This window comes from Neovison vison, chromosome 5 (assembly GCF_020171115.1).
Source record: "Neovison vison isolate M4711 chromosome 5, ASM_NN_V1, whole genome shotgun sequence".
In the NCBI taxonomy this organism is placed as follows: Eukaryota; Metazoa; Chordata; class Mammalia; order Carnivora; family Mustelidae; genus Neogale; species Neogale vison.
Genome location: NC_058095.1, coordinates 28,769,778 through 28,783,989, shown reverse-complemented (window position 1 = coordinate 28,783,989; position 14,212 = coordinate 28,769,778). Strand labels below are relative to the sequence as shown.

The 14,212-nt window shown below is 56.6% G+C and overlaps 2 protein-coding genes across 5 annotated transcripts in view; one reads left to right on the top strand and one right to left on the bottom strand.

Annotated features, from left to right (window-relative positions):
* FOXN1 (forkhead box N1) overlaps positions 1-3,617 on the top strand; it is a 28,221-nt gene extending 24,604 nt beyond the window's left edge. For all 4 annotated transcript variants that reach the window (XM_044250475.1, XM_044250474.1, XM_044250471.1 and 1 more), the window contains exons 8-9: positions 111-602; positions 2,085-3,617. In XM_044250475.1, the coding sequence (XP_044106410.1) occupies positions 111-602; positions 2,085-2,404 (812 nt within the window). In that variant the 3' untranslated portion in view covers positions 2,405-3,617. The remainder of the gene's footprint in view (positions 1-110; positions 603-2,084) is intronic.
* A 4,172-nt stretch (positions 3,618-7,789) lies between these two features.
* On the bottom strand, positions 7,790-13,548 carry UNC119 (unc-119 lipid binding chaperone). The gene is made up of 5 exons (XM_044248316.1): positions 13,280-13,548; positions 9,702-9,815; positions 9,137-9,239; positions 8,795-8,967; positions 7,790-8,487 (listed from the first exon to the last, which is right to left on the bottom strand). Exons 1-5 carry the CDS (start codon positions 13,500-13,502, stop codon positions 8,375-8,377), a joined length of 726 nt encoding a protein of 241 aa, XP_044104251.1. The 5' UTR covers positions 13,503-13,548; the 3' UTR covers positions 7,790-8,374.
* Between the last annotated feature and the right edge of the window lie 664 nt (positions 13,549-14,212).

Here is a 14,212-nt window from a genome sequence, read left to right as displayed (position 1 = left end):
AGAACTTATCAATGAGTGAAGGTCTGAGTGGCTCCAAGGCTGGGGAGAGGGCTTGTGGGGAAAGGGAGGTCTCACGGTGTCCCTCTCTCTTCTCTCTCGGGCCTTCGCAGAAGAGCTGGATAGCCTCATTGGAGAGAAGAGGGAAAAGCTGGGCTCCCCACTGCTGGGCTGCCCACCCCCTGGGCTGACCAGCTCAGGCCCCATCCGGCCTCTGGCCCCTCCAGTTGGGCTCTCCCAGCCACTGCACTCCATCCACCCAGCTCCAGGCCCCATTCCCGGCAAGAACCCCCTGCAGGACCTACTTGGGGGACACGTGTCCTCCTGCTATGGGCAGACATACTCGCACCTCTCACCGGGCCTGCCCCCTCCCGGACCTCCACAGCCGCTGTTCCCGCAGCCGGATGGGCACTTGGAGCTGCGGGCCCAGCCAGGCACACCCCAAGACTCGCCTCTGCCCGCCAACACCCCACCCAGCCACAGTGCCAAGCTCCTGGCTGAGCCTTCCCCGGCCAGGACCATGCAGGACCCTCTGCTCCCAGACGGAGACCTTGGCACTGATCTGGACGCCATCAACCCCTCTCTCACCGACTTTGACTTCCAGGGTGAGCTGGGGGCGGGAAAGGGAAGGTGGGAAAGGGCTGGAGAGGTGCGTCCGATGGTGTGGCCCATCCCCTCCAAGTCTCCAGGCTGGGGCCTAGCTAGCTGCCGGGTTTCTGGTCAGTTGAAACGAAGAAGTCCCTAGCCAGCCAGGGGTGCCAAGGGGCAAAGAGAAACGTCCTTGCCCCCACTTCCCTCCTTCTGCTACCCTTGAACATATTGCAATGGACCCCATCATCAAACCACTCCCAGCTCCAGGTAGCTGGGAAAGAGTCCAGTGTGCCATTGAATAGTGGCTGTGAGCGATTGCCCATCTGAACATTCCAAGAAGCGGCTACGTTTTCTCATTCATCTTTTAGGGCAGAAGGAGAGAGGTGTTCCCCCCGGGGAAGAATGCAAAACCTCAGAACTAGGCAGGCCCTGCCGAGATTTGCGGGATAGGAATCTGGGGAGAGGTTCTATCAAGTCCTTTCCACCTTGCCCGCCCCATCTCTGCACACAGCCAAGTCTATCCGTTCAGACCTAAACGCCAATGGGTGCCCAGTCCCTGGTCCTGGCCCCGGGAGGCTTGGAGGAGATGGCTGACCCAGGCCTCAGACCCTCTGGGAGCACGGGGGTGAGTGAGGACATCCATAGGCAGCTGGAGACTGCTGACCCTCACAGAGCTCCTGGTCCTGGAGCCCAGGTCTTGGTAAACAGGGAATGCACAGCTAGAGCCTCAGCCCAGAAGTAGCCAGAAGTGGGGAGCAGCGCTCACCGGGGACCATCAGCTTCACGGGCCCCCTCTCCTCTGGGCCTCTAGAACCAGAGGAAGGATTATTAAACCCCTTTCACAAAAGCACATGGAGGTTAAGTAATTTATTCAAGGTTACTTGGCTAGGAAGAAGGAGATTAAGGATTGGAACCCAAGCAGCCAAGTTCAGTCTGGGGTTTAGTCCGACCCCCTTCCTCCATCCCTGCAGCCCTGATGCCCAGGCCCTGGCCTGCAACAATGCAGATCCCACAGCCCAGAGAGGAGGACGGGGTAGCAGCAATGACTTCTCCCTAGAGTCTCTGCTCCAGGCTCTGCTCTCCCTGGGGCCTGCAGTGGAGGACTTCATCGGGTCCCAAGGAGCACTGTTAGAAGATCCTTGGTCTTGACTGCAGATTGCCTTCCTTGGAAGCCTGGGCACGAGCCAGGGGGAAGAGCACCAGGGCCCCCTCTGCAGGCTAACTCGGGCGTGCACAGCACAGACATCCCTCCTTTCAAAGGGCCAGCTCTCAAGTCCTTGACTACTCCCCACCCCCACTGCAAAATAAGAGCCCCGGAGATCATCTAAGCTATGGCAGAGGAATCGGAGGGTTCCAGCAACTCCTTGGTGCCAACAGTCTGTTCCCTGGTCAAGGTCACCCCAACAATGGTCTTTTTAGCATGTAAGAGCCAAGGGGTGGGGGTCCACAGGGTTCCTCGGTACCTCCCAGTGACTCCTGTTCTCTCCCCCAACTAGGAAACCTGTGGGAACAGCTGAAGGATGACAGCTTGGCCCTTGACCCCTTGGTACTGGTGACCTCATCTCCAACATCCTCTTCAATGCCACCACCTCCTCCCCCACCCCATGGCTTCCCCCCAGGGCCCTGTCTGGCAGAGACAGGCAGCGGGGCCAGCGACTTGGGACCACCCGGCAGTGGGGCCTCCGGGGCACTGGGTGACCTGCACCTCACCACCCTCTACTCGGCCTTCATGGAGCTGGAGCCCACACCCCCCGCGGCCCCTGCCGGCCCCTCTGTGTACCTCAGCCCCAGCTCCAAGCCCATGGCCCTAGCCTGAGCCACACCCAGCAGCCACTCTGGCCTCCATCCGGCCTGGACATCCCCGCTGGCCGCCCACATGGGGCCCACCTTAAAGGTCAAGGAAGGAAAACCAGCCCTGTCCCCTAAGCCCCCAAGCCAACTGATTGTCAGCTGGCAGCTTGGGGGTGAAGAAGGTACCTCCCAATGCCACCCCTCACACATTTCTGCCATCTGGGGAGCCAGCTCCTCACTCAGGATCCCCAGAGACCGAGTGTCCAGGCGAGGAAAGAACACACCCTCCCTAGCTCACACTCATCTACACCTACGTCCTGCATAATATGTGTGCACACACACACAGTCAAATCAAACCCACACGCACCCACATACCTACTATCCAGAAGAATCAGAACTACATCACCGAGAGTCTGACTCCACTTCTGACGTGGCTGACAGCTGAGGGCCCAGGTCCTTGTGTGAGATCCAAGACCACCCAGAAACCCTCTTCTGATGTCCGCATGCTCTGCGGGCCTGGCCCCTTCTAACATGTTCTCTCCCGGAAGGCCCCTGTATTTATTCTCCCATCTCCATCCCAGCAGCCTGTCAGGGAGGAGTCATTGTACAGCCTCTCCCCAAGTTGTCTGTGGGTCCCCCAGGGGGCTGCTGTTCAGGGCACCCACCTGGCCAGGCTCCACCCAGCCTCAGTGTCTGCTCTGTCTGACCTCCCCCAGAATGCCACACAGGAGAGGTAACGGCCACCCCAGGACCAAACTGAGCCCAGTTCTGACACAAAGTGTTTGGAAAAGCCCTTGCCCTCAGAAACTTCAGAGTGTCCTCTTCTCCCAGCCCTGGGCTCTGGAAGGGCCTCTCCAGAGCACAACAATCTCACTCTTTCTCTGGAAGAACTTCATGTAGTTTAGTTCCCAACTTACTAATGACTTTCCACTGGCCCAGGCAGCCTGGGCATTCAGGGAAGGAGAGCCTGACACAGGCTGGCAGGGGTGGGAAGAGGGTGTGTGTGGCGGCCGACACCCCCCTCTCTTTGACTGTTTGGCAGACCCACGATGTACCCCAGAGTTGGGGATGTGGCCTGGTCAGCCACCATGCCCTACTGGAGAGTCTAACCCCCACTGAGTGGGAGCTTCAGCCTACCCTGCACCCAGGGGTGACAGAAATCCTCAGAGGTTGGCCTGGGCTTGGTTAGGCACAAGCAGATCTCTAGACGGCCTGCAGTTTTCCCCTGACCTAGAACAATAAAGCAAGTGCCTGTGGTCTTGGCTCCTGAGGCTTCATTTCCAGATTTCCCCCTCCCTGGGCAGAAAGGCCAGGCCTTTCTGTAGACACCTTGGTCTGGGATGTCACCCCGACCCTCATTCTGTACTGTGAAGTTTCCAAATCCAATGAGTAATGCACCCAGGAAGACTTCTGGACCAACCTGAGGAGGGCGAGAGGGCAGGTAGGCGGGGCCTCTTCCCAGGAGAACGTCCAGAAAGATCCAAGGAAGCAGTTCTCCTGCCCCTAAGAAGGAAGAGGATTCCCTTCCCACCCTCAACCCCTTCTTACTGAGATTCACTGCTTTCCTCCTTGAGCCCCACCATCTCTTCACACAGGAAGGGGTCACTTCCCTGTCCAGGTCATGACTTCCTGTCCTCCATCTTTCCCTGGTGGGGGCTACGGGTTCCACGGGTGAGGTGACTGGAAGGGAGCCCGGTGCTGCGGACACTGCTGGCCCTGGAAGGTGGTCTCTGGGGGGTCAGGGCCCTACTCAGCCTCTACCCTCCCTGAGAGCCTGTGTCCAGAACTAGAGGGATAGGGCACAGTGGGCAGCTGGGGGAGACAGGGCCAGCCGGTGCACCCAGAAGGAAGACCCACCTCCTTCAGCCTAGCCCTGACTATAGAGGGAAGGGGCCGGGGGAGACTCTCTGTGAACCCCTTACCCTACACCTCCGGCTCCAGAGGTGAGCAGAGATCAAGATCTCCTCCAGAGTAAAACCTCAGTCCTGTGGGCCCATTGAGCCTACCTACAATGCAGTTGGCGCCCACTCGAGTAAGGCAGGTGGCAAACAGAATTTGGGGTCTCTGAGTTTGTTTTTGTAACCAGACCCGCCCTTAAACTTGAAAGGGCTGCAGCCGCTCTCCCATTCATAGGCTGCCCCCTGCTGGTCGTCTCACAACAAACAGTCACCGTTTGAAGATGTGAGCTGAACAGATGCAGGGTCTGGAAGTGCTCTGTTCTGGGGGAGTTAGCCTTTTCTTTCTGGCGGGGGCGGGGTGTTGAGTGGCTCTAAACATAAGGGTTCTAAAATTGGTTAGTTCATGGGTTCATTAAATTGGATGAAGAGGGGTGCCTGGGTGGCTCGGTCGGCCCCTCAGCCGTGAGATCAAGCCCTGCTTCAGGCTCTGTGCTCAGTGCAAGGTCTCTTGAGATTCTTTTTCTCCCTCTCCCTCTGCTCCTCCTTTCACCCCTGCTCACGCTCTCTCTCTTTCTCTCTTTAAAATAAATAAATAAATAAATAAATAAAGTTTCTTAAAAAGCTGGATGAAGAAATCATACCTTCAATGTCACTCATCTCAACCTCAAGCTTAGCATTTTCCTCCATTACAAATGTCAGCCACAAATCACAATAGCTATAGAAGAATCTGTGACTGGGTGCTTGGGTGTCTCAGTGGGTTAAAGCCTCTGCCTTCCGCTCAGGTCATGATCTCAGGATCCTGGGATCGAGCCCCGCATCGGGCTCTCTGCTCAGTAGGGAGTCTGCTTCCTCCTCTCTCTCTGCCTGCCTCTCTGCCTACTTGTGATCTTTCTCTGTCAAATATATAAAATAAAAATCTTTTAAAAAGAAGAAGAAGAAAAAGAAGAAGAAGAATCTGTGACATTGTCATAAGGTAGAGAAATTGCAGATTCAAAATCACAGATGTTCTCATAGTATATTACAGATATCGCAGAATAGATACGTAGATTCCTATTACACAGTTTTTAATACCTAAAATACTTAGGATTACCGTATATTTTGTACACATAAGACCCTTACTGTTTCTAGGCTTCAGGAGACCATAACACACAAAAAGGTAAAGCACCCTTGTTTTCATTAACAGGGTGGTGAGGGATGGATGGTGGCTCTTAACAGGAGAGCCTGGGGCAGAGAGGAAGGTGCTGGGGGTTATAGCTAGCAACTTTTTACCATTGGAAGGGAAGCATCTCAATATTTCATCATGGGTTTGGCAGTCCTAACGTGCACCATATCATGGCCAGCCTGGGTAGGCACAAATGGTGGGTCTCTCGGGCTTTCTTGCTTGACCCAGTGGCAGGGTCCATGTGACAATTCCTGAAGAGTCAAAGCCAAGAAATCTGGACCACAGCAGAGAAATGAAATCTGAGGGCCAGATCCGGCCAGGTCCATATGGACCTTCCAGCTCGTCAACATCAGAGCCAGGACCAGATTCACCCTTACCCCGTCTTCTCCCTCCTTCTATTGCCCAGGGACCCTCTACATTCTCAGGGGAAGTGCCAGGAACCAGATGCCGCAAGGTGCACCCTTGGAAGCAGACCAGTGCCAGAGACATGAAGACTTCCAAGGAGACAGGGCGCCAAGCCTTTTCCTAGCCGGAACTCCTCCTCCAGGCCCAAAGTACATGGAACTCTTGGTGTGAGGGCCAACCCCATAATTCAGCCATCATTGCAGCTTCAGCATCCATCTTGTGGCCAGTGACCTCCAAGGATCACCGTTTCCAGCCTTCACCCACTTCCTGGTCTCAGGGCCTGAATTTCCTGTCTCTTCCTGGTCACCTCCTTCAGGACATCTGTATGCACATGCCAGCAGGTCCCAACATGAACTCATCATCTCCCCCAGCCCCCGTCCTGATCCAACTTGGATTCCCAAGCCCTGTGACAGCTATCCCACTCCCCACCCCACCCCGACATTCAGGCCCCAGACCAAGCTTCAGCTTCAACTCCTTCCTGTCTCTGGCCATCTCATCCCATCAGCCGCCAGTTCTGGAAATCTTCCCTCTGAAAATCTCCACTTCATCTGTTTCTCGCCATCTCCGTGGATACTGACCGAGTTCAGGTTCCCTTTGGCTGTCAGCCCAAATTCCTGCACCACCCTCCCGAGGGCCCCTCTGCTTGCCGTGAGGGTCTGTGATCTGGAGCCACACTGTGGGATTAGACCCATGACCCTGCCACTGAATAGACACACAGTTTCGGCCACACATATTCATCCCTCTAGGTCCACACTTCCTGTGAAATGGGCATAATAACAGTGCCTGCCTCAGAAGCAACTGTGGACAGTCTAAGTTAGCACGTGGCCCCAGGCCTGGCACTCAATGTGTGTCGGCTGTTAGTCTCGCTCCTTCAAATCCAGCCTTCTCTCAGTGGCCAGAGATAATCTGACCGGGTCATCCTGATTAACCCTCCCACCTTCCCCTGGAGAAGTCTCATCACCGGGACTACAGGCTCCAGAAGACCGGTCTTCCTTTCACATCATAAATACCCACTTTCCCCTAGACACCTGATCCATCTTGCCTCCAGACCCCTGCTTTATGCTGTTCCCTATGCTTCAACGCTCATCCCGCCTCTTCCAGCCAATCATCTTGAGTGTCCGTGGTCCTGCTGGGAACAGATGTCTCCTCCAAGGGTCTCTCCAGATCCCTCCAAACAGGATGACTCCCACTCCCCTCCCTGCAGGCCCAGTCCATCTTATTCCTAGGAACAAGTGTGTGTTCGTGTCTCACTCATTTTAGAATTCCCAGAGTGCTGCCCAGCCAGGGAGCCAAGGAACCTAGAGGAATCCTGGCACTTATAGGCATCTTAGAGTTAAGTCTCAGCCCAGAGAGGGTGGTCTACCAGGCATATCTAAATTAGTGCCTGAGAACAGTAGGGTGTGAGTTCTCTATCTACCCCCGGTTCTCCGTTTCCTCCACTAAAGAAATTAAGTGCTCTTCTGGGTTTGGGGTGGTGCTAGGGGCCAGTGGCAGCGTCCTATGCACGCTGGCCAGGCCAGGGGATGCTCCCCCGGACCTGAGCCAAAACCGTGTCCACCTTGTCTCTCTGATGAGGGCTCAGTGCACAACCCAGTTAGCAGTCCTAGTGGTCTCTGGGTGGGGAAAGGTGCTCTAAAGAACCAGACCACCCCCTCCACACACACCTTCCGTCTACCCTAGAGTTGAGGGCCTTTGTCCCAGCCTCTGTTTTGCCAGAGCTGGCTATGACTTTGGGACAAAGCTTGCCTTCTCACAGTCTGGGTCTCCATCTTTATCAAAGGAAAAACCCCTTCTGGCTGCAACATATGCTAAATGCTGACTCGAGATGCTGAGTGTGACACCAGGGTATAGAGGATTAGTGGACAGGATGACCTGGGGCCCATGTTATTGCCCCACCCCCAACTCCACCCCTTCCCCATACACACATGTGGGCTCACAGCCAAAGAACAGAAAAGGAGAGAGTTTATTGAAAACTATATACAGTTGGTCCAGGCCCTATCACAGGCCACAATCTGGAGGGATCCCCCCCACACCTTGGGCAGTAGCTCGGGCCCCGATGGTAAGGGCTAGGGCTGGAGCCGGGGCTGGGCCAGGTCCTGGCTCCCTTAGGAATCTTGGCAGCCAGACCAGCCCCTCACTCCAGTGGATATCCTAAATAGCCTGTTGGTAGCAGGCAAGGAACAGGGAACAGGTCCCTGCCCTGACCTTGCCAAAGCCTGGATAGCGGAACACTACTCTTAAACCTGGGTCCCAGAGGCCCAGCTAGGCTGTCCGGAAGTCCTGGCTACTCCTCTTCTAGAAGGCCTTCCTGGACATGGAGGCAGACAGCCCTCCTACCCCACCCCCACCCCACAGGCTTCAGAGACCTGGACTGGGGACATCAGGTACCCTCCCTCCCATCGCCAACTTGGGGGTCCAGGGCTCTCGGACCACTCCCCAGGCAGAAGACCTCGGGTTGAGAGATGAGTGTTGGGGAGGACACAGCTAAGGGCCCAGGACCCTCCTGGGGCAGGGGGGCTGGTTTTGCAGGTCAGGGTGTTCCACTGTAGGAATAGTCTGCTTTGTTGTGCATCACCAGCCGGTCATCCACGAAGTAGAAGCTGTCAGACTGTGTCTCGTATGGGTGACGGATCATCTCACTGACTGCAAGAGAGGCCCCGCCAATTGGGGCAAAGGTCAGGACCCTGAGCCGGGGCCCCTGCCAAGGAGGCTTTGGGACTGTGGGATGGGGACAAGCTGAACAACCTCAGACCTCCCTCCACCTCACAGAATTCCCCCAGCCTTTTTGAACCTCAGTTTCCCTACCGGTGGCATAGGAATGGCAGCCAAACAAAAGAGACCCAGGGTAGGAGAAAGGGGTCAGAACCACACTCCCCCGCCAGTTTGCCAGTTTGGTCTCTCTAGTCTTCCCTGTGCCTACCCCCAGCCCCCCACGGCCCCTCCCACGCACTCAGCTCTTCAGAGAGAGGGGGGAAGTCGTAGATGTGCTCGCAGGTGTTCTTGCTGCTGGGGATGCAGAATCCAAAGTGGAAGTCAAAACTTTTGAGGAGCTGGTTGCGGAAGTAGTGCCTCTCAATCATGCGGAAGTTGTTGACAGGCTTGTCTCCCACTGTGAACTCCACCCTGGCAGACAGGAGAGGGCAGACCTGAGCTTGGCCTTGAAGTCAGGCGGCAAGGCTCCAGACAGACACCACCCCCCAAAAAGAAAGGCTCAGTAAGAACTCATTCCCCACTCTCACCCCTATCCCCAGCCCTTGCCCACCTCCCACCCCACCTCCATCCAGTGACTCACGTGGCTCCCACCTGCCTCAGGCGGAGGAAGGCAGGTGTGAACTGGTAGCGAACAAAGCGCCCAGCATTGGGGTCCAGGTCCCGCCGGTTGATGGGCAACCGCTCTGTAATGTACCCCAACTGGGGCTCAGAGGGCTTCAGGCCAGGGCCCCGGGCCCACCCAGGGTTCCCATCCCAGGACCTCCATCTGTCTGAATTCTTAAAAAATTCCCCCAGGAGATTCTGATGCACTTTGAGGATTCAGACATTTGGCCACTGGTTCCCCACCCTGGGAAAGGGGGGGTAGTTTCTAGGTCAGCAGGTCACCAATTTCAATTGAGGTTCCCGGGGCCTCTGGGACTGCAGTTCCCAGGAAGGCCTGCAGAGGGCAGGCTGGCAGGGACCGAAGGGGCCAGACTGTCCACCCAAGATGTCCAGCCCCAGAAACACATGGGAAAGAAAAGCAGAGGCCCAGCCCCAGCTCTTCTCTGACTCCTCTGCTGCCTGACGAGTCCCTGGGCAACCTGCTTCACAGCCCTCGCCTACCTCGTCCTTCTGTTGATGGCCCACCCAGCCAGACCACTCACCTGAGGCTGGGGGCTTCTTGATTTCAAAGAGGACAGTGCCTGAGTCCATGTCTCGAATCTTGAACCTGATGAAGTCGATCTTGTAGATATTCTCCTCGGGGGAGCACAGGTAGTCTAGGGAAGACAGGCAGCTAAGTAAAAAAGGGACCCGCCCAGAAGCCCCAGCTGCCAAGCTCAGTCTTTGGGGGACCCCAGACTAACTACCACTTTCTTTGATTCCAGAAGGTCATTGCCTTCCAGAAAGAGAGAACGGAGTCCCAGCTTCTAATGAGGGACAAACAGCTCTATCCTCTGAGGTCTCGGAGGTCAGGGAGGGGCAGAGTGAAGGAGGAGGGTAGAAGACAAGGTCACCCCCCTACTCAGTCTCCTTTCCATCCTGGAGTTGTGGGGCCTTATTTCAGCCTCTGCTCTGGTGGGGCCAGCTCAGTGACTGTGAGCCTGATGGGTCTCCAACCTAACAAGGAACCCCAGCTAAAGAGGGATACAGCCCTGGCCTTTGAGAACCTCGTGCTAAAGAGGGTGACACAGCTCCACCTCAGGAGAAACACAGTACTTCCCCGGAGAACATTCACACCCCCGCCACATAGCTGCCCCTGGTGCTACCTCTAGGAGGTGTCAAGGCAAGGACTTCCCTGACCTAGGTTGTGCTAGGGCAGGCAAACAACCCCTCTGAGGTTCCTCCCCCCCAACCCTGTCCTCTCCCCATAAGAGGCTTATATAAGCCCAGCTCCCTTAAGCAGCTTAGCCAAAGCTCTGCTGACTCAAGCCCAGAGCCTGGAATATTGGGGGAAGGGGACCACCTTTGCTCCCATCCCCTGCTGATCTCCAAATGGGAGGAAGTCTTAGCAAATGGAGGGAACCCCCTCAAAGCTCATTGACCTAACCTGAGCTCTGAGCCACCCCCAGAGAGAAGAGTACAAGCAAAGCCAGGAAGTGGGTGTGTGCGTGGGGGAAAGGGAGTCCTCGGGCCCAGACGAGGAACCGGGACACAGTGGTGAGCCGTGGCTGAGGATGCTTGCTTAGGAACATCAGGACCTGGTCCAGCAACAACTGTAGGTGCTCAGGGAGGCCCCTGCAAACTGAAAGGAGCAATGGTAGGTCTGGTGCTGTCAGCCGGCAGGCCATCACATCCTCCCTGACAGAGGCCCGGAAATCACCCTCCAGGCCCCTGGGCCACCTCCTATTCCTCTGGGGCAGGAAGAGGAAGTGAATGTAAAGTCCTTCTCTCTTCTCCAAGCCCAGGGCGGCCCCCTCCAGGAAGCCCTCCTGGTAGCCTCCTGGCATCCTAGGGTCCAGCAGGGCTTAAGTGGAGAGGCTAGATCCCTGGCCTGTCAACCACCATCCATGGTGGAGAGAGAGAGGAGGAGGAATGCCAGTGAGCAGCCCTCACCTCACCCTCGACACACCTTATTTAAACAGAAAGTAAGTACCAGTCCAAAGATGCCGAAAGAAGGTGCGGGCCACAAGGAAAAGAGGTAGCAGAACTGGGAGCAAAATCCTAGCTGCCCAGCTCCAGCTCCTGGGAATGTCCTTCCTTCTTCTCCACATTCTTGTGCTCTTGGAGCCTCTCCTTGAATGCCAGGCTAAGTTCTTAGGTCTGCCCTCAGTCTCTTCTACCACACCTTGAATTAGCAGCCCTTTTGTCCTTAGAGGAAGTGAGGGAAGTGGGATGCCCCTGGCTCAGAACACGGCGCCCACACCCTCCCTTCTGCCAAGGGAAGGATGAGGCCTGGGACCAGGGTCAGGCCAGATAAAGGGGCAGTGTGGCCGAAGGCTCAGAACACAACTGTCACCCCCTTGCCTTCTGCCACAAATATCTTCCTAAGCTGGATTCAGGGCCAATAATCCAGGAGGAGCAAAACTCAGACTGTGTGATTAGGGTCAAAGGAGACCAGGGGGTGCCAGGATAGAGATCCCTGGAACCTGGTTCTCAGCTTCTAGAGAGTAAAGAGTTCCCAGGAAGCCCCTTCCCCTGCTCTTCCTCACAGATGCCCCATGTCTTAGGGCTTTGAATCTCCTCTAAATTAGGGGACACATGGCAGTGACATGGGCTGGGCGCCCCCACAGTCGCAAAATAACCTCTAACGTTACCGAAGACCCAGACAGGTCAGCCTGACCTCCACAAACCCTGTAAGTTCTGCCCCCATCCTAAATGCTGCTGTTACCAGTTCCAGCTCAACTGGCACGAACATCAGACTAGTCTAGGGCCCTTCCCTTTGCTACTGTCTGCTTGGGGAAGGCAGCTCAGTGCTCTGGGGGCCCAGCCAAGAATGGCTGCTGCATGGCTCTGAGAGGAGGGAGAAGCTGGTCCCCCAGGGACTCAAATGCACAGGCCTAGCTAGACCTGCCTTTACAGTCCCCTCCACGGCTCCAGCTGGCAGCCTCGGGCTCTGCTGCTCTCCCAACTCCAGGGCTCAGGCCCACTCCAGCACCTGCCCCCCAGCACTAGTGAGGGGTTCCAAAAGTTGCTCTCGCAGAGGGAGCTGGAGCAGGATTACTGAAGAATGAAGCTAAGGTAGAGGGCCACTCCCTCTCCAAATGCCTCTGTTCTTTGAGGCTCAGCCACTGCCTCTGGCACGAGGCTTCCTAGCCCTTGTTCCCTGACTGTGGTAACCTCCTCCTGGGCCCTGAATGCCCAGTTGTCTGCCTCCAGGCAGCAGCCGTGAGCAGTCCTGTGGGGCCCTCAGTACTACTGACAAAAGAGCCCTATTTACAGAGCACACACAGCAGGCCAGGCACTAAGCAAAATCAGAAAACTGGTTTCTACAGCAGCCCTATGAAGTAAGTGCTGTTATCCCCATTTTACAGATGAACATGGTCAGAGAGGTGCAATTACTTGCCCAAGGTCACACAGCCAATTACATGTCATAGCTGGGACTTCCACCCAGGCAGCTCAGTTCAGAAACTAAACCACAGCAGAGACTAGGCCTCCCGGAAGAAGACAGGCTAAGGCGGTAGGGGGGAGGGTGCAGGGAGCAGTAACTCCCTTGAGAGGGCTCAGACCAACCCACTGAAGCTTCCTGCCCAGGTCCTTTCCTGGGGCTGGAGGATGGCGGGAGACTTCCTTGGGGGACCCAAAGTGAGGGCATTTAATGGTCAGGGAGACTGGAGGGTCTTAAAGTCACCTAAGTAACTCAGCCTCTGCCTAGCCTCCAGGGTGGGGACTGAGGACAGACAGCACTTAGCACCCATCCTCATTATTGCAGAGAAAATCCTCAAAGGGCTGTGACGGTTCCATGGGGAAGGGGTCACAGTTGCAGCTGCTGCCCGACCTCCACCATGGGATAGGGGGATGGCCTCCTCAGGAAGGAAGGAGTAGGCTGAAAATAAATGTCTAAAGGGAGAAGAAGTGGGCACAAGCAGATCAAGGGAAGAGGGTACATGGAAATCTCACGCTCGTAAGCAGAAGGGTAGGGAACTCAGGCGAGGGGCACCCGGGTGGGGGAGGGGAGGTAGCGGGAGGTGGTAGGGCGGGAAAGGGGGCGGGGGCCCAGGCTCCGAGCTCCGCGAGGGCCCCCTCCCGCGCTCTCTTCCTCCCGCCCTCCCGCCGCGGGCGGCGCTGCCCCGCCGGTGCTCACCGCCGGTGATCCGCTGCAGCCCCAGCACGTCCTCTGGCCCGATCGGCTGCTTCCTCTGCAACGGCCCCGGCCTGGGCCCCAGGCCAGCTTCGGGCTCCGACTCGGACCCCGACTCGGATTCCTGCAGCTGAGGCTCGGGCTTGGGCTCCACGCTCGGGCCCGAGGCCCCTGGAGCGGGCTCCGCCCCCGTACCAGCCCCGCCGCCGCCCTTCTTCACCTTCATGGCCTCGCGGGGCCGCAGCTCGCCTGCTGCCGAGGCGGCTGCCTGCGCCGGCTGGAACGAAGAGAAGGGGGAGCGTCCGCAGCCCCGCCCCCGGCCGGGGCCCCAGGTACCGCCCCGCCCCCAGGGGTGGGCCAGCTCTGGGCCCCGCCCACCCCGCCGAGAGGCCGGGGCTGCGCCAACCTGGGATCACTCCCCCGGGGCTGGGCGGGGCCTCGCCTTGGGCTTCATTCACTTTTTCACTAGGTACTAGGAGTCCTGTCTACCTCTCCATACTCGTTGTGCTCTCGCCACTCTGTTCTGCCATCTGCCCCTCAAGCGAGTTCGCGTCTCAAGATCTTTGCCTGGGATGCTCTTCCCCCAGATGGCTTCCTCTTCTGGTCTTAGTTCGAATGTCATCGGCTCAAAGCCGCCCCCCCCCCCACCAACACCCAATCTAGAGCACTAGCTGCAGGTCCCCATCTGATCAGCCTGTTTTTTCCTTCTAATGCAGGATCTGAAATTAGTTTTTGTTCATTGACTCTCCCCGCTAAAAGATCAGTTCCGTGGAAGCAGAGATCCTGTCTGTTCTCTTATAATACCTAGCAGTTACAACTGTGCTTAATATATTCTTTTTTATGAATTTATGAATGAGTTTGTATTTAAAGGCTTATACTGGCACAAGCTATTCCCTCCCAGACCCCCTGCGAAAATGCAGAAGTAGATGCTAATAG